Raw genomic sequence first — 19,251 nt, 5'->3', positions numbered from 1 at the left:
AAAATATGGAAAAAGTCCAAACTTGAGACTAAATTAGCCTTGTGTTCAAATCCAAATCCGTCGTTTTTGTCCCCGTGGGCTCAGAATATTACTTCACTGTCAACACCAACAAAATAAATATGGCTCACATTGATGATAATCTGGCATCCGGACACAGAAATTCTGCTCCTGGTCGCAGCAGCTGGCAGAATCAGAGAGAAGCAACCAAAACAACGTGAGCAGGAAAGGTCTGACATGTTATGACTACTGCCATTATACAGCTCCATCAGATACACCAACCATAACACCCACAACAACGGCTGCAGGAAAACACACGTGCACACATGACTTGTTGAAGAGGAGGGAAATTATGAGACTTTTTTGGGAACAGTTGGACTGGAATTGTGCTCCAGAAGTGCCGGGCCGTCACACATGCCGAGGCAGGCCCGCCGCCTTGCGCCGTGTAGGTCAGCCAGCGCATCCTTACTCGTCTCTTCTATGCTTCCTACAGCGTGGCCAGTGCTGCTCCATTCTCCTGTCAGCATATATAAAGCTCAACTGTGCTGTCAAAACATCAGGGCTGCCTCTGCTGTGAGCATTTGTAAAGTGAGCAGTTGGGCTATTGCTTCCTCTCGTGCCTCACAGTGTCCCATGATCTTCAGCTGCCTCTGGCCTTTTCCTTCCACAGAGCTTTTTATTGCCCTGCTCAGGATTAGCGGCCCATCTTTAGTCGGCCAGTATTAAGTCATGCAGAACGCTGGTTTACTGAATAAATTCCTTCTGCAGCTGCCTGTTTTCTTCCCATTTTTGACAGATCCTGCTCACACTTGTACCTTTTTGACTAACTGGAGAGAGTTTCATTGATAACAATAAAAACATTCCAAAATAAGCATAAGGGCAGATTATTATCATCAATCCTGTAAACCTATAAAATTAATATCAGCATTATCACCAAATATAGAGAATTGTTTGATATATGAATATTCAATATATGTTTGATATATGAATATTTTAAAGATTTTTGCCCCCCAATATTGACTGAATTAGCGGATTGTGTGGAGAAACAATGTTTTAAAAGGCTTTTAGAAACCTTTTAATCTAGAGAATCCTGTGATGCAGATAGTCAATATATTGAACGCGCATTTACCAACAGAAGAACACGGACTCTTTATTAACTAACTAAAGCATCTAATATTATGGTCCAACCCCAGATGGCATAAATGTTTCAGGCAGAACACAAGCGCATTCATTTTAGATGATATTGGAAATTCGATAACGTTGCGTTGCAAACAATGTTGAAACCAGACACGTGGCCTTTAAAACAGGAAATAAACATCAAACGTTTGAATAATGAGCAGTTTTACTCACGTAAAAACGAAGTGATTCAAACGCCCCGACCACGAACTTATCAAAATAATACACTTCCGCTTTGAGCGCGATCACTGGGGACCTTCCACTAACCGCGACTCTCATTGGTTGAGAAGTAGCAAACTCCTCTCTGATTGGACGAGATCGTCCAAAACAGTTTCAAGAGTCAGAAGCAGTATGGCAGCGCCCATGAGCGGTGTGGATAAGCCCTCTGCTGAACGTTCTTCCTTCAATACTACCAGTTTTCAGAAGAAAACAAGGAGCAAATTAATCGCGATACCTGGCTCCAGACCGTCGGTGCAGAATGGCCAGCTGCTTGTGTCCACAGGTGTCACATCACTCGACTATCTGCTCGGTTAGTTGACGTTTTAAACAGACGCTAGCACCGTTGTATTGGAATGTTTATGGTTGTATTTATGTAGAGTTTTATTTTAAGAAAATAGGCAGTTCCAACCTTTCAACTTATTCTGTTAAACTACTTGTGAGTCCAACGATTTTTTTCCCCCCTAAAACACTCTATATAATGTGACTGAGAAATGAGGGAGGTTTCAGTGGCATTTTTCTGTACATGTCCATTAAGTAATATTGGGATTTCTGACTGAAAAATAAAAATGCATCGCACAGTGGAAGTGCACATCGAACTTTTGCAGGTTTTCTTATCATACCACCTCATTTTGACAGGATAATAGGTGAAGGTGAAGAAATAAAAATGTTACACATTTGTGGTGCAACTTTTGACAATCAGAAAGCAAATACATTTGTGGTGTATTGCGGTTGCTCTGCTTGAAGGAAATGAATCTGTGATCAGCCAGCAGTGTACAAAACCAGGAAAGCTCCCAAAGCTCAGACGGAGCTGAAAAAGGCAGAACATCTGCAGACCCCTCAGACACGTCGGTGCTGCTGCAGGTGTATTAGAGTATCCACAGAGGCTCCTTAATGGGAAACTGCTTACCAAACTGTTTTCCTCTCATTCTTACTTCCTCCTCTTTCCATGATTTTCAAAAAATGTATATTGTTGTGGCCTAAAACTTATTTTTTGCTTGTTTGTAAATTGGAAAAGGCCTTTAAATTTCGCTACCGATTATCGTAGCGCCTGCTAATGTAGCCACACTTGCTGTCAGACACTGCTGGGGGAGTCATTCGGCTAGGGAAAAGGTCATTGTAATGCCACCATGTAAACACCAATCTCAAGAATTCTGTCATCGATTGCAGCAGATATAACTTTGTATGAGAACAATATCGGGTGTTGGGGGGGTGGGGGGGGGGGGTCCTTTCAGCTGTATCAGCCACCATTAGGCAAGTAGGACAAGAGAAATGAACTCTTATCTACATAATTAGATTTTTTTTGTGCTGGAAGATCACAAGTGTACCTATGTTAAAGGCGGCGGCTGCGGGCTCGTTGTCACACTGACACAGCTTTCAGGAACTCTTAAGAACACAGCAATCATTATTTCCATCACCTGTGATTTTCTCACCATGAGAAAGGCAACAGCCTGCTGTGACACCAGCTCATTCTGCCGCCGCTCTGAAGGGAGAAAACGCCTCATTCAATACTGTTTCATCTTCCCAAACAGGTGGAGGGTTGGCAGTCGGAACCGTCCTTCTCATAGGTGAGACTCAGAACCAGCACATTATATGTGAATTAAATGCTCTCTTTAGTCAGGTTTACTTTCTGCACATTTACACCAGTTTTAGCAATTTTAATAATTACATATATATGGAATTTTCTCAGGCCTGCAGTTTAAATTTCAAGATGCAGTCCTTCATTCCCCGAGGGCCAGAAATCTTCCCAGTTCAGCTACATCCTCACGCTGTTGCTAACCAACAGACGAGCCATAAAAGTTTTTAGTTATATATTCAAAGCAAGTGAGTTTTTTGGAACATAAATGCCTCCCACTGTATTATTATTGTTATTATCATCCATCATAGCCTGGCTGGTAGACAGTGAGGTTAAGGTAGTCTTGTTTCCACTTGAAGCAAAGGCCTCTACCAACTGATGATATTGCTTTGCCCTTTAATTCACCCCCAATCGATGCAGCAGTCGGTGATTATACACTAATGCGTTCTTCCCTTCCATTTTGTGAATCAATGTACGGTTGGTTTCATCTGGTAATGAGAGACGCAGTAAAGGTGAAATGCATGTGTGCGTGTTCTTGTGTTTGTCTGTGGAAGCGCTGTGCGTGCGTGCGTGCACTGTGCTGTGGTGTGACTGGGTGGGATGGCTTAGATGGGAGCGTGTGTTTGTTTGTGTTTGTCATCTCCTACAGTCTGCCCCCTTTACTTGTGATGGCCCGTTTGTGAGCCGCGGAATTAAAATTACCCGACCGGCCGCCGTTTGCCTTTGAAGTGTCTTGAGCTGTCCGTCCTGATTTGTCCACGGGGGATCAGCTCAGTATGGCTGCTGTCTGAAGATCGCTCATCCCTCATGTTGTGCAAGAGGCGCAGCAAAGCTAACGGGCTCTCATTATACTGCCCATGTTTGGTGTCATTCCATCACTTTTACTCGTTTTACCCTCAATGCGCTCATCATGTTAATCATCCTTTAATATCTCCTCATTGTTTGAACATAGTCTCCCCATCGTAGACAGTGACAAAAAAAACCTGTAGGAATCCAGTTTTAGAATTTACAGTTAGAAGCAGGATCATTGGAGGAATTGTTTGTTTTTGTTTTGTTTTAATAATCACAGCATGATTAAAAAAAACCAAAATAATTAGAGAAACGACTACAAGGAAGAGACATCGTTGAATTGATTACACAAGTGCTGTGCTTATTTATGGACATGACACAATTCAGTAGACGTTTAAATGCAGGTATATGTCAGGTATATGGTTTTAAACCTTAAATGTAATGAAACAACACTGTCTTAATGCTATTTAACCCCCCCCCCCCCCAACAGCATCAGCTCCTGAAGCTCTCTGTTCATCCAATGTTTGTGTGGACGTATTTTTGCGGCTGACACGCAGATGTAAATGCAGCTCTGATGAAATATTGCATCTTCGTGAACCAAAGATTCATAAGGGGGGGGGGGCTGACCTAGATATGCGGCTCCTCCCCTGCAGCTCTGGCAGATATGATGCAGTGGTGTTGTGAGCTCACTCCCCCGGCCAGTCAAATGAAGCAGAGGCGTTTCTTTCTTTATAAAAACTTAGAGAGACTAAGCAAAAAGCAAAAAAAGCCCCTCGCCCCATGACTGTCCGGAGTGACTGATCTACCTCAAAGATATGACCCCCCCCACCCCTTGTTGCTCGTATACCCCCGCCACCTCTCACCCCCTCCTTTACCCCCCGCCTCAACAGCCTAATGACTCCTGGAGGTTCCATTTGTAAGACTCCCATAGAAACACTGCCACAATAGGTCCCATCTTGAGAGGGCCCATCTGGGAGTCTTTGTGGGGCCTGCTGAAAGCCACAAAGGCCCGCTGACCTAGAAACCCATCAATAAGAGAACAGGGAGCCCCACCGACAACAAATTGAAGAGCCCTGGAATTTCCTGGGCCATCCTCAGTCCGTAGGTGAGGACACAGACCTGGAGTACTGGAAGGTGGGGGGGGGGATTCTCCGAATGTTTAAGGATGACACATCAGGATGTCATTCCAAAGCTGTCGGATCTGTGAGACTCTTACATTTAGCTGCTGTCTCTGCAGTCTTTGTCCCTGACCCCACGGATGCGTCATTGTGTGGGCAGCCCTCTGAAATCCTTACAAATTGATAATTGTGACAGGAAGCAGCAGCAGCATGCTGGGTACACTCATGTGCCCTCCTTCAGGGGGTTCATGGTGGTGCACACATTTTAGTGGGTTTGTTTGGTGGAATGTCTGGGTGGCCACTTTGTTTTCAGTGGGAAATGCCAGATTCCAAAAGAATCTGTTTCATTTACATTCTAACTTGCTCTTTACGTTTGGTTGATGCCACCAAAACCACCTCGGTGGAGCTAAATTCACCTGTTTCTGCTGCTGCGCTTCAAAAAGCTGAGAGAGTAAAAGGAACACAATGCCAAGAAGTGCTTTAAGCCCAAGCCCAGCTGATCCTACTTCTGCCTCCTCCTGTCAGTCATCAGGCAGATGGAATCTCTGGCAGGGAAGCTTCAGGTGAACGCTTGAGACAGGTGTCTCCCCCTCACCTTCTATTGGTAGTTCCTGTGGTAGGTGGACACTAACAAGAGTGCAAAACATGTCTGCTCTGCTTAGATGGTCACAGCCCCGTGCCGTGGCCATTGCCACATCAAAAGGTAGCTTTAGTAAAGGTCCTTACATCGATTACACCTGTCTGGTGTGATGAGGTCATGAAGCGCTGTAGGTTTGGTGTGTGAGACGAGACCCAGATGTTGATTCCTATTTGATTTAAACACCAACACCGTGCTGAAGATGCAGGTGTGTGTATAGCAGTGTGTGCTTGAGCGGATCCTCTTCCTCGGTGTGCTCTCACATAGATGTGGACATATTCTAACAGACGTGTTTTACTTTTTTAGAGGAGGACCGCTACGACAGCTACTCTCGTATGGTCTTAAAGTACTTCCTGGCAGAAGGAGTGGTGTGTCGACATGAACTTTTTGTTTCAACAGCTCAGGAAAGCCCAGATGACCTCCTACAGGTATGATCTATTGACATTAAACCTGCTTTCTGTCCACCTCCTGAGCAGAAGTTGCCGAGCACGCCCTGATGTGCCAGGTGTTGTGTGCACACAGCTTTCTTCGGGGTGCGTCAGGGTCGGGGGGCATCTGAGAGGTCGAGGGTGGCATGCTTGCAGCATTGTTCAGATGTTTCAGGATCCACGGCCCTATTAAGAGAACCATTACCCCAGAAGCTGACTGTCAGCCATCATATGGGAGGAGGGTCTTTCTGCTACTGATTGATAGTGGGAGGGGTCACAGCCTCACCCTCTCTTTACATATCAAAGGCTTATTAAGAGAGGGGTGATTCCCTTTGGGGATATATAACATCATTTAATGTTTTATTGCTAAGTCATGTTATGCTAATCTGCAACAGATTTTCCATTGCAATTTAAAAGTGAGTCTGGTAAAAACGGCGTTGTTCCTGGTTAAATTCTGTTTTTTTTCATCAGCACAAATGATGTTAGTTGGAAAAATAATAATGCTATTGCTGTGTTTATGAAGGGTTTATTACACTCTACCTGTTTAAGTGTACTGGACTCATTTTTTGTTCCAATAGGAACTCCCAGCTCCTATTTTGGATGATGTTGCTGGTCACACACCGGTGGAGCCGTCCAGGCTGTCATGTGACCCTCAGCATGGTTTGGATGCCATGAAGATAGCCTGGCGCTACCAGAATCTTCCAAAAGTGCAGGTTACCTTTCAAAACGTGCACATCACGTTATCCATCACACATGCACTGGGAGCACACTACAAAATAATCCGAAAGCTTTTGACCAGAACAATTTTCTTAGCTGAACAAGTGTGTGGCAGCACTGGCTTTCTGTTCTTAGTGGTGTGGCAATTGTCTTCACCACTAAATCCATGAGCTTCTAAACTACTTTGTGGAGTGAATGAGGCCTCGGCCTCTCCTTTCAGGGCTTGACCAGATTACTCACACTTAGCTGGCAATAGGTAGGCTTTTCACTGGTCTCCAGCTCACATAGACACACACATGCCCAGCACCCCTGCTTAGCCTGGGAAACAAGACTACTTTGCAGTCTGTGCATTGACATGTCTGCTCGCTCAACCCTATGACCCAGACCAGCGCCTCCATCGTCCCCCAAATCCCTGCCTTTCCCCCTGCTAGGGTCGGCAGCACTACACTCTTTCTTCCGCTTTTGAGGGGTGACCCTCCCCTTGTATTTCTCTGCAGTCTCCCCCCTTCTGTCTATAATCCATATCGCTATGTGGATTAACAGCACAGTGTGTCCCGGGGGATCCTCTCTCTCTTTCTCTCTCCCTGGAAACTTCTTTATATCTGTGTCCTTTCCTCACCTCTCCCCCCTTCCCTGTAAAATCGTCTTTACAAAGCACTAGTAAGCCCCAACAGAGGATTTGCATCCCAAATTCACCCCCAGAGTCAACGCTTACTTTCCCCTTACACACACCTCTCCCGGCATGGCCCACTGTGTCGCTCTCCTGATGAAGACATCAGATCAAAGGTGAGGCCATCAGGGCGGAGATGGAACGCTAAGCGGGTTGCCTTGCTCACAAAGAGAAGATGAGCCCCTGACCCCCCTGCCCTGCTGACCCCCTCGTCCTGCCAGGAGAGGGACACACCGGGGGCCCTAATCCAGATTAGGAGTAGATTAAGGGTCCTTGTAACAATGGAATCCCTGGTTTCACTGAGAGAGAAGAGCTCAAACTCTCTCTTTCAGCTGCAGGAAAACATCCGCCTTCCCCGGCGTCCCTGACATGTTTGCTTTCACAGCCAGAAGTGGACATTTATGTGAAGAAATGATTAAGAGTGTGGCCGTAGTGGTTATTTAACTGTGGTTATCTGCCGCACAAATGTCGAGGACTGACCCATAAACAATGCAATTGCTTTACCACAGTATTGTAAAACACGCTCAATTAACATATTAAAAAGACAAACCCAATCTTTCTTTTTAAGAATCGCTTCATTCTAATGGGAATCGGTCGCTGGCACATCATTTGGTTAAGTCAAGCTGTGACAAACGAGCCTGGAGTAAAAATCAACCAAGGCCACTTCAGCTGCAGGTTTGAAGTGTTTCCATTTGTTGACCTCCTCAGAGTGCACTGGCATCCTCATCCCGTTTTGGGCACTACTACGATGTCTCCAAGACAATGGAGCCAGAAATTCGCCAGGCAGCCAGGTGCCACCGCTTCTACATCCCCGAGCATCCCAACCAGGCATCATCCACACGCAGGTAAGACGACAAGACAACATCGGCAGAAAGCTTCCCAACCAATGAGACACCATCTGCAGAGCGCAAGCACACGAAGCAGACGTCATCCACAAAACACTGTTTCTAGAATGAGACACCATCAGCAGAACACAGGTGAACAAACAAGGTGTCAACAGAGTTTCCAGATAAAACACTGCAAATGCCGAGAGATGGTGGGCAAAGAGTAGGAAGCTCACCTCAGGAACACTCACACAGCTTTTCTGAAAAATAACAACCGTAATAATGTTTTGGCCTCTGCTACTTTATACCTTAAAAAACCTTGTGTTTGTACCTGGTACTTGACATGACGCAGTCACAGGTAGAAATTGTTGCTACGCTTCTATTGCAGTCAATTAAAGGACTAATTAAAGGCTAATTTTGAATGATTTTAATAAAATACACACCAGTGCATGCTTTCAATCCCCTTTGCTCATGACTGATACAGACTCCTCTGTCTTTATTGCCAAGGGCTTAAGACATCCTTGGAAAAAGCTGCATAAGTCTAATCAAACAAGCTTTTTGTTTGCTGAGCGTCTGTTTGAGTTTTCCTGCGTTGAGTGTACGTAGGGTTCAAAGGTCGTGCAACCTCTTTACTTAGAGAGTGCTGCTGAGCACACAAGGGCACACGAAGGCACACTCAGGCGCCCAGAGTAAATACAGCAATCTGGAGCACAGAGGACACACGCCAGGCCTCACAGAACCCCTCAGCCTTGATTTCAGCAAACAGTCCATTTAGCATAGCAGCAATGCAAACACATGGAAAGTGTGCAGCCCCACTATGTTGACAACATTGCTGTGTTGATCTGCATCTGACTTCAGCAGTTTATAATGACGATTAGCGTGGAGCAGCTGAAAGAACAGGAAGCTGCCTTCATTGGTGTTTGCAGTATAATGCACCGCGTACGACTGACATGGTGCTAATGTTCTGCTGTTTGAATGGATCTTTGGTCTCACAGACATTATGACAGCAGGAACCTACACCTGCAACACACCATTGTGCCCCCAGCTCCGCCCCACGACTGGCACCAATGCACGAACGCACATACACATGCATGCAGATCTAACACACGCAGTCCTGAACAGGATACTCCCCCTTGCACGTGTCCACAGCCCCATGTTGATACCCTAGCTGTTAAATTGCTCTGTTTCACTTGAAGGCATAATTGGCACAAATTGCTCTCTAGGTGATACAGATCCTGTTGTTTAAGACCAGGCATCCCCCTTCTCATCTTCTTTCTTTGCTCTCTCGCAGAGAAATGCTGTTAAAGAGAAGCTTCTCTCTGTACGATCCTAATTATCTGACATGCTAGCCCCTGTAGCTAAGCACCTAGGCCTTTTCTTTGGTACCTGAATAAGGGGTGCTCAGTAGGGGTAGCTAAAACACAATGCTGTCCTACACAATGACTGCCACTGCACACGAAAGCATCCCAGCCCCCTGCCTCTGAGCAGGGGCATGGGCAGAGAGGCCATGGAGGGTAAGTGTCCTTCTTTCTCCAAACCAACTCTATCATTAGCCCCAGCGGGGTCAGGAGGCACCATTGTCACACTGAATAACTGAAATAGAGTACATGGATATTCTTGGCTCAAGTGTAATCAAGAGAAGTGTGTATTACTGTTCTTTATGCAGAACTGTTGACATGTGACCAAGGTTTTCAACACCGCAGGTCCAACTGACAGCTGAGATATCAGCCCAGTGTGGCTCACTACAGAGTGGTCATTACAGTGTTGGAGCAGTCTTAGATGGGGGGGGGGGCTGTGTAAAGGCTGGGGTTAACATTGCTATTGGCTAACACATAGACGCACGGCGGGCTCAGCAGTAAACATCCCTGAGCCTTTTGTCAGCCGTGCACATCTCGCCCCTGATTAAACAGCAAAATGCTGCTCCCTCTTAATTTAAGCTATCGTTCCATTAATTCCCCCCATCCCCGCACTCACCAGCTTTGTTTGCGTGAATGTTTGTCCATATGTGCAGATCATCTGTCAGTCTGTCTCTGCACAATCAGATCTTCAGGGAGCTGACAGAGAACCAGTCATGTTGTAATTTAATCAACCACATAAATTAATTGGATCTCTTGATATGGATCATCTGTCTGCTTCAGTGGCTCCAAAAAAGCACAGTCAGGAGGAGCATATTCCAGTCATGGAGGATTAAGCCTCTGTGCTGATAGGCTTGGCCCGATTTCATCCAAAATGGTGTCCCGTGCAGTTTCTGTATCTCACTCCTCTTCTCTTATGTCACTTCCTGTCTTTTGCAGCACCGGGCTTGAGTCCTACTCTGCATTACTGACGTCCCTCCAGGAGCTCATACACAAGAAAGGGTTTGATTTAGCAACTCCCATGGTAAGAAGGGACGGGGACTTTGGTTCTTCAACGTTGTGTGTCGCTTCTGCAGAGATTCTGCTGAGGAGAACGTGTGCACGTGTGACCCCCCCCCATCTCCTGGTCTGTCACATCCCACCCACCACTCTCCCATGTGTTTACCTTTCTCTCACCTGCTCAATTTGGCCTCACCTGTGTGCCCCAGCTGTGTGTGTCTTACCTTTGACACACATCTTTTTAATATCTGACACATTTCAACAGACTGCCAGAAACGTCCACGTCCCATCTGTTTCCCCAGGGCCAAATGTGCCCATGTCAGCAAAAAGAAATATATAACGCATAGATTTAAGCAAATAAATATATATACAGGTGTGTGTGTGAGTGTGTGTGTGTGTGAGAGTGTGTGTGTGTGAGTGAGTGTGTGTGTGTGTGTGAGTGAGTGACTGAGTGAGTGAGTGTGTGTGTGTGTGTGTGAGAGTGTGTGTGTGTGAGTGTGTGTGTGAACCTTCAGGGCCGTTGTACCTGCTGTCACTCATTCTCCAGATGACCTGCTGACCTCCCGCCGTGCTGTTGGCACAGTCCTGGAATTCAGGCTGCCACGAAGTTTCTTGGTTCTGGTGGATTAAAGCCCAGTTTTTTAGTGCTAATCTGAATCTAAACTAAAAATTTTGATTATTTTTCCTTTAAAATCTCTCAGTAACTATCAGAACAAGGATGAATCACCTGGAGGATGTCGCCTGTGTGGCTAACCTCAGTCACAATCTTCACACCACATTTGCTCCTGATTCAAAATAGAACTTTTTAAACCAACGACCGCCGTATCCCCCCCCCCCCCCATGGAAGGAGTGTAACTGTCGTCTTGACCATTGTAGAGGGTCAATGCAGACTCGAGTGTGGAAATATATGAGGCAGCTGTAAAAATCTCCCAGGAACAATAGGGTTTATTTTCCTTAGATGCATGAGATCCTCTGCAGCATCCAACCAAGGCTTAGGTCATTCTGTTGGGAAAGGAAGTGGAGGGGGCGAAGCAGACGAGATAATGAGAGCGAGGCACAAAGGAGTGGAGAGTTTGAGAGGAAAGAAGAAAAAAGTGAGCATATTTTAGGCCCGAGCTTTGTTAAGCACCCTTGGCTCGCACCTCACTCATCAGAAGCCATCGTGAAGAAACCCCAAATAAAAGGCGTCTGTAGCAAAGGTTAAAACCCTCTCACAGCTTGGACAGGCTCCTCCATTTCCTCTGTTTCAGTGATATATATCCCTCTACTGTTGGGCCACTTTTTCCATCTTCATGAAAGTGCTCCACTGTTGATCTCCTTTGGTGGGGGCAGTGGGATCCAAGGGAAGGCGCTCCACCCTTACCCCGGCCCCCTTGGCTGCGGAGCGTCACTGTTGTGCCAAGAATGTGCTGGGGTTTCTGGGTGGCGGCCATATTGGAAGCCTGTCTGACAGGTCCATTGTGCATGTGTCAGATGGCCTCTGTGATTGGGCAGTTGTGTCCAGTCACGTTTGGGCTCCGCGTTCTGATCGTCTGTGCTGGTGAGCACTCTCTGGTCACTCTCTCCAGTGTTGGGGAACACGCTCCAAAAAAACAGCACCTTCCCAAAATGACCCCACACATAATCTGTTGATGGCCGTAGAGGTTTGCCCTTCAGATCCGAACTCCTGCTTAACCTGGGTCTGACTGCAGCTCTGCGCGTGTTTCATTTGACCCGTTTTTCTGTCCCACAGTCCAATTCTCGTAACATCCTCCGTATCGGGCTGCACTCGCTCGGCTCAGCGCTGTGGGGTGATGACCTGTGTTGCCATGACAACCCGACAAACGGCCATGCTCTTACTACGTTTCTCTACGGGCTGCGTGCTTTGCTAAGATCGTCGCTGTCAGTCGCCGTAGTAACGGTGCCATCACACCTCATCCAGGTAAGACGCATGTGACCATAATCATGTGACCATGATGCAATAGAACCTTTGATGTCATCTGTTTATGCAAAATGTACTTTTTCTTTTACTATTTGATTTCACTTGTTTATTATTGTCTTAGTTCTTCTCACATTTCTTGTTATCTTTGAAATTTTGTACCCGGAGGACAAAGTCATGAAAGTTTGCCGATGATTGAGCGGCTTTTTGTTGATCGGTTGTTTTTTAACCCCCTTCTTGTGCTTTGTTTGGTCATTAATGGGGTGCAGACAAAGTTCGAAGCCTTCTGTGGAGGGGCCTCTTCCCGACCATGTGGTGCGGTGTCACCCTGATATGAGTCAGAGTCGTGAGCCGCCCCCCCCAACACACACACACACACACACACACACACATCCGCCGGCCCAACAGACACAATCGAGTGCACAATTGAAGTGTTTGTTTGCCTCTCCCGTACTCGGAGCATTTTGCTCCCTCGTTGGAGTGTGTCTCTGGCTACGCTACGTTTGTGTGTGGATATATGAGCGTGTATTTGTGGGAGGGGGTTTGAGTCTGCATGCATGCGTCTGTGTACAGTCTGGCCTCTCAGTGTGAAGGTGGAGTCATCTGCTGAGGCATATGGCAGACCACAGCCCTCCCCCAGACATTTGACCAGAGAATTACACTGGCAGGAAAAGCCATCTGAGACTTGGTCATTCAAAAGGAGAGAAGCTTGTTTCCACTTTCAACACTTTTAACCCTCCTCTGACCAAGTCAGTGGACGCTGCGTCTGGGTGTTCTCGGTTCCTCATGCAGAACTGTAACTTCATGGTGAACTGTTAGAACAGCTGTGTTGTCACAATACGTCCTGGCTTCCAGCCTTGGAAGGCCTTGGCGTGGTCTAAAAAGGTAGAGTGGCTAACTAGCAGATGTCAGCTGTGGTGGGAGAAGTGCCCCTGTCCTTCTCTGGCCCGGCCTCCAAACCTTTAATCTGTCCCCTCCCTTTTCTCCACCCTGGGGAGTGAAGTGAATGGGCAGGAGAAGCCAAGGAGAGGGAGAAAATTTGGACTGTATCAGGTGTTGGATGATGAAGCCAAAACATGGTAATGAGCGGCACAAGGAAATGACCTCATAAGTTTACTCTCTAGTGTTGTGGTAGAAAAGAGGTCATGAGTGTTTCCATGGTAAGAAACGCTAAATGAAACCGTAGCAGTATTTTACTTGTAGTCCCATTAGTTTAGCTTACAAGATGTGGCGTTTGCCCGTCCAGACTATTAGCCATCGACTTGCTAGCCAAAACCAAGCTGGACTGTCTATCCATTATTGAGCAGCTTGGGAACTTGGGCGACTTGCTGAAAGCCTCCTCACAGCAGCCCAGGGCCACAGTCCATCTGAAACATTAATTAGGCTTGTGTGGTCCTCCTCCATCACATTTTCCTCTTCATCCATGTCCACGCTGAAGAGGACGTATACACAAACACCACACGCACAATGGTTGCAGGATGTATGTGCGTTTATGAGGGTTGATGAGAAGAGCGCGCGTTTATCATTGTATAACAGCAGCTTTTGATTTCATAATGAAATTAGTTCAACAATTATTTTATGTGACATTTCAAGCATCATTCTTCCACACATAAAGACTTATCAATGCTAAAAGAATGTAAATCAGCTCCGGGATGATTAGGGAGGATCGTTTCCATCGGTGGTGGGTGTGTAAATGTCCAAGTGCTTCAACAACTGCCGTGGACATTTCCAAATCTCACACCTTTCCCAGATCCCCTCTCTCCTGCATTCCAACTCTTCCCAGGCTGCTCTTTGTGTTGGACCTGAATAAATTAGGCACCAAAACGTGAGTGCTTGAGTCTCATCTCGTCTCATCTTCTTCACCACTTTATCCCTTTGGGCTCGGGGGGGGGTCCACAATGGGCTTAGGTAGGGTGCCCCCCCGGATGGGTCACCAGATCATGGCAGGGCCCTCATGAGCGTTTGTGGGTTCGGTCCCATGCTCAAGGGTACCTGGGCAGAGCTCCGCTCCTCAGCCTCGCTCCCGACTGGCTGCTTGCTTCAAAATGTGTTGTCAAAAACAAGTGTAAAAACAAATGAGTAAATTCTAATGAAAAATAAGTCATTTGTAAAATATCCAACTTTTTTTAATTAAACCAACAACAATTTGGTTTGTTTTGCTTCAGTATTTCATTTTGAAGTTGATTTTCGATGAAGAGCTGGTAGGATGACACCAATCTGCATTTAGATTGCTTTTCCTATAATCGCTTCTTCGGTCTGTAATTTTGTCTGTAACCCGGGCGAAAGAAAAGGTGCTAAAGGAAGGAAGGAACGCCGGTGGCCAAGAATGGCCATCGAGGGTCATCGGTGACTGGTCAGATAAATGGTTGATCTGGTTGTAACAGGTTACTGAGCTGCTGGGAAATGAGGCATTTTTGACTCATTAAGCGTGAAAAAGGTTCCCAAAAATATGGAGGTTCAGTCTCTGATGAAGGCAAAGCTCTCGGCTGCATTCGCCCTTCTGCCACTTTAGTACTTTTCTTTGATTCTTAAGCTTTGATTTTTTTTTTTGTAAATTGGCCAAGAAGTCTTATCTTTGTATTTAAAGAAGAATAGAATATGGAGAAATAGAGGCAAACCTTTGGCTCATTCTTTAATATAAAGGACAACTTGGACTTACTGTAACAGCAGCATTGGGAATAATTTCTTGCATCCAAATTGTTAAAGCAGCTTAAATTGCTACATTAAAGTGACCTTAGACAGCCTCTAAGTGCTGCGGCCCACGACTGGGGGAAAATGCCGACTTTCAAAGTAGGACAAAAATGAAAAGGAAAAAGAAAGAGTAGGGAAAAGACATGAAGGCATGAAAACTGCATTAGGCGGTGGCAGCCGACACAGAGAAGGACGTGAATGATTCAAGAGGCAAAGAAATTAATAATGCACGACTCCCTCTTTCTCTCTATCCCAGTGTCCCTCTTTCTCCCCTCTTCCTCTACTCTTTTGTGTGTTTCTCCTCCACTCCTGTTAGCTGTGTTTGCCTTTGGTTTCTCCCTGTTTGCTGCGCCGTCTGTAGCCTCGCCAGTAGGGGGAGCTCCATCCAACAAGCTTCTGCTTCTCCCCCCACTTCTTCTCTTTTTGTCCTCTTCTGAGTGGTTTCAGTGTGGGTCAGCTGTAAATGCGTTTCATATGAATTCTGTTTGATAAGTGAGACACTTCCAGTCCATTCCTCTGAGTGATGTGACACCATGCCTGGGTTGTGACATCACCTGGAGCCCCTATTATACCTGCTCACATCACCTCGGCCGTGTGCACCATCGACCAGGCTACAGGAAATGACCTAATTTAATTGCAACACCGATGGCCCGTCAGGAGGCTTTTAATTACCTGCTCTTGTTTCTGCCCCCCCCCCCCCCCCCCCCCCCCCCCCCCCCCCCCCCCCCCCTCTCATGCACGCTCCCTCACTCTTCTGCTGTACAGGACAGAACTTTAGTGGGCAGAATAACGCGGCTGTGTGACCACGCCATCGCCCTGGAATCATTCAAAGGCTCTGAGAGGGAGACCAACCCACTCTATAAAGATTACCATGGTAAGAACACACACATTCCCCCATCTTTCTGTCTCTTTACACACACACACACACACACACACACATGCACACAGACACAGGCAGTGCATTAAGGCTGGGGCTGGGCTGTGGATGGAGGCAGGGCAGCCCCCTCGCAGGCCAGGCTGTCAGTGCCTGTTAGTGTGCTGCTGCTCAATCAGACGTGCTCCTCAGTAGACAGGCCAGGGGGGATTCAGCTGCCACGCTGTACCCCCTCTCCCTCGTACCCTCGCCCCCTCCATCACTGCCTCGGCCCTCCCCCCAGCAGAGCCTCTCTCGCCTCGCCCCCTCTCCATTCCCAGTCCCATCCCATACCCCTGAGGCTCTGGAGCAGAGCAGTCCAACACTGGGGAATCGATATCCTCACCATCACTCTCTCTTCCTCTCTGACTCCATCTCTCTGTCCCTCGCTCAATGTCTCCCCGGTCAGCGTGCTCTGCTAATAAATGGAGGATGAGCAGGGCGAGAAACCGGGGAAGCGCTGGCAACGGACGGCCAGACGATGGGAATTAACGTTGGGGAGCAAAATGGTTCATCCTCGCCTCCCTCGGTCTGTGGCCCCCTCCCAACGCTCGTTCACACACCTCACGCATAAAGGTCAGTGTAAGCGAGGGTGTATTTTTAGCGACGCCTCTTGAACTCCACTCACTCTTGTGCTTTTCCACTCATTTGCCCCCCCCCCCCCCCGAATCGACAGATGAGACACATGAAGGGAAGGAAAAACATTCAACGGCGGGATGTGGAGTCCCCAACTGCATTTGTTATTGGATCACCCCTCTGTGTGTCAGCACCTGGAATAGAAAACTGGGAATTTTTCAAAACCGATCTCACGTTATGAATCGACTGTTCGGACTGTCACCACCTAATCAAAGTCCTCTCGCCGTTATGAAATTAATCTACGCACATGATTGTTTTGATGTGTTCATGAGTGCAACCGCATCTGGCACAAGTGTGAGAGCGAGCGTGGACGCGCGTGCACGTGTGTTTGCAGCAGCAGTTCAGGGCTGCTCAAAGCATGCTGGGAAACCTGTCACTGCAGATCAGGCAAAGGGAAATCACCCAAGTGCACCGAGGAGCCCGGCCCCCATCCCCCACCTCCCCTCGTCCCTCCTCCAGTGCTCCTCATCTCTTATTTCCTCCAACACTCATTTAGGAAAACTCGCCTCCACAATCGCTCCTACACAATCGCTCCTACATATTTTTCACTTCCAAAAAGTCTCAGATGTTTCTGCTTCTTGTAACTTTCTGCTCCACGTCAGGGTTGAAATATCCAAGTTCTCAGTAGATTAGACAACAACAAAATGTGAGGAAATGCCCCTTCCCTTCTCCAGACTGCTAAAGCTTCTAGCTCGGTGTATTTATTAGAGCGGGGGAACGCTGGCGGTGGGTTTGGTTCTGCTGAGCAACACTTGTGAATTCAGCAGTTGGACTTTGCCAGACCTTCTGACTGTCCCTGTGCTCGACAGGCCTGTTGCATGTTCGCCAAGCACCACGTCTGAACTGTTTGGCCAGTAACCTGCCCGACCACAAGGACCTGGCGTTCAAGCTCAAGAGGAAGCAGTTCGCCATCGAGGTACGCTGTCGTGGTCCAACCGTTAAATATGGAAGCATTGGTTGGTGGAGGACGTCGAAGCTCTGCTGATGATGATCTGCAGCAGACGGCTGCTGTTTCTGCCAGCCTGGTTTTACTTTTGTCTATTATTGGGTGTCAAAATCAAAGGTGAAACTATTGATTGTTCGCTGTTGCTGTCACACTTACTTTGGTGTGATGTCAAGAAGCAGCAGTGTGTGAACAATAACTCACCCTATTGCACTCTCACTCTTTATTACAATGTAATTATAATCAGCAATTTCACTTTAAGCATTCAAATGTTATTATACCAAATACATAAATCACAAGTCAATATAGTAAGAACTAGTAAAACCTCTAATGGGAACCAGAAATGCATGAAGATAGGCTGCTTCCTCTCATCTCTCTTTAGAACACACACCCTATAACAAAATTAAAAAATACTTAAACATTCCTCACTTGGAGTAAATGGATTCTGAATTCTGTGTTAAAATGGCTTGATTAGAGACTCGAGCATAGGGGTGTGTGTGTGTGTGTGTGTGTGTGTGTGTGTGTGTGTGTGTGTGTGTGTGTATGTATGTGTGTGTGTGTGTGTGTGTATATGTGTGTGTGTGTGTGTGTATATGTGTGTGTGTGTGTGAGCGTGTGTGTGTGTGTGAGTGTGTGTATGTGTGTGTGTGTGTGTCTGCACTGCTCGTGTTTTCCTTATTTAAGACTTCTCTCTCCTGTCACAGGCACATCCATTTTGCACGTGTCACATGATCAGTCTGACTCAAAGTAATCAATCTGTCACTAGTACCACTCCAGAGACAAATTAAGGGGCCCTCCGCTGAGCTCCTGCTCATGATTGGCCCTCATTACATTATCATTACCTTATCACACCTCTGCTCCTCGCTTCTTATTGTTTCACAGGAGGTGACGGGGGGCAGCTAGCTCCTTTCTTCTGCTGCTAGCCTTTTCCATCCTTCTGAGCACCTCTGCTGTCCCCTCCTGTCTGACCTACTCAACAGGCCTTGTGTAGACCCTCTCTCCATTTACACGGCGTGGAAAACGTGGATTTTAGTTATACTTGTCTAACGTGAGGGCAGTGGGGACAGTCAGGGGCACGCCTCAGCTGGACCGCGTCATATAGCTGAGTCAGCACCAAACCCTGGACATCTCTCACTTTGCTACTTGACCTTTTCCAGACAAACCTTAACCTCTTGATTTGTTTAACCGACGCTTGCTAATTGGAACAAATGCCAGTCGCAGATTACAACCATTACAACATCCAGGTTGGTCTCCTGATTCCAGCTGTGGATCAGATGATCCCAGACGTGGATTAATCACCGTCATCCATACTGTGTTCTCATTGGTGTTCTGTAGCTCTGACGCAAGCTGTCATTCATTCGGGAATGTTAGCGGGAGTTGTCACCAAGCAACATGGAATGCATGTGTCACTCACTGCTGATGTCCCGGTTTATGCATGTTTCTGGGAATGGGAATGGGAATGGGATAGCACGCAACACTGCTGTTCAGCTCTTGCTCAACCGGCTGAATACGGAGTTTGACCTGCGAGTCAGCTGCCTCGGTGGGCCCGTGATTGACGCCAGAGATGGCGATAGGATTCTAAACCCGGTGCCTGAAGTGTGACAGCTCACACCATCCCTGCTAATCACCTCATTTACTCAAGCTACAG

The 19,251-nt window shown here is 47.0% G+C and overlaps 2 protein-coding genes across 4 annotated transcripts in view; one reads left to right on the top strand and one right to left on the bottom strand.

Annotated features, from left to right (window-relative positions):
• The window catches only part of immp1l (inner mitochondrial membrane peptidase subunit 1), a 10,737-nt gene extending 9,248 nt beyond the window's left edge, over positions 1-1,489 (bottom strand). The window contains exons 1-3 of one of the 2 annotated variants that reach the window (XM_029845798.1): positions 1,348-1,426; positions 280-514; positions 129-181 (exon numbers count right to left, since the gene is read on the bottom strand). In XM_029845798.1, coding sequence (XP_029701658.1) covers positions 129-181; positions 280-460 — 234 coding nt within the window. In that variant the 5' untranslated portion in view covers positions 461-514; positions 1,348-1,426. Of the gene's footprint in view, positions 1-128; positions 182-279; positions 515-1,347 lie in introns of both variants that reach the window. The other variant, XM_003977870.3, reaches the window with a different exon arrangement.
• Positions 1,490-1,498: 9 nt separating this feature from the next.
• The window catches only part of elp4 (elongator acetyltransferase complex subunit 4), a 39,339-nt gene continuing 21,586 nt past the window's right edge, over positions 1,499-19,251 (top strand). Inside the window, exons 1-9 of one of the 2 annotated variants that reach the window (XM_029845797.1) lie at positions 1,499-1,702; positions 2,922-2,957; positions 5,816-5,937; positions 6,516-6,644; positions 8,033-8,169; positions 10,443-10,527; positions 12,235-12,423; positions 15,877-15,985; positions 17,470-17,576. In XM_029845797.1, the coding sequence (XP_029701657.1) occupies positions 1,525-1,702; positions 2,922-2,957; positions 5,816-5,937; positions 6,516-6,644; positions 8,033-8,169; positions 10,443-10,527; positions 12,235-12,423; positions 15,877-15,985; positions 17,470-17,576 (1,092 nt within the window). In that variant the 5' untranslated portion in view covers positions 1,499-1,524. Of the gene's footprint in view, positions 1,703-2,921; positions 2,958-5,815; positions 5,938-6,515; positions 6,651-8,032; positions 8,170-10,442; positions 10,528-12,234; positions 12,424-15,876; positions 15,986-17,469; positions 17,577-19,251 lie in introns of both variants that reach the window. The other variant, XM_011619096.2, reaches the window with a different exon arrangement.

The sequence above is a fragment of the Takifugu rubripes genome, chromosome 13 (assembly GCF_901000725.2).
Source record: "Takifugu rubripes chromosome 13, fTakRub1.2, whole genome shotgun sequence".
Classification (NCBI taxonomy): Eukaryota; Metazoa; Chordata; class Actinopteri; order Tetraodontiformes; family Tetraodontidae; genus Takifugu; species Takifugu rubripes.
The sequence above is the reverse complement of the archived record's forward strand: the minus strand, read 5'-3'. Positions and strand labels throughout refer to the sequence as shown.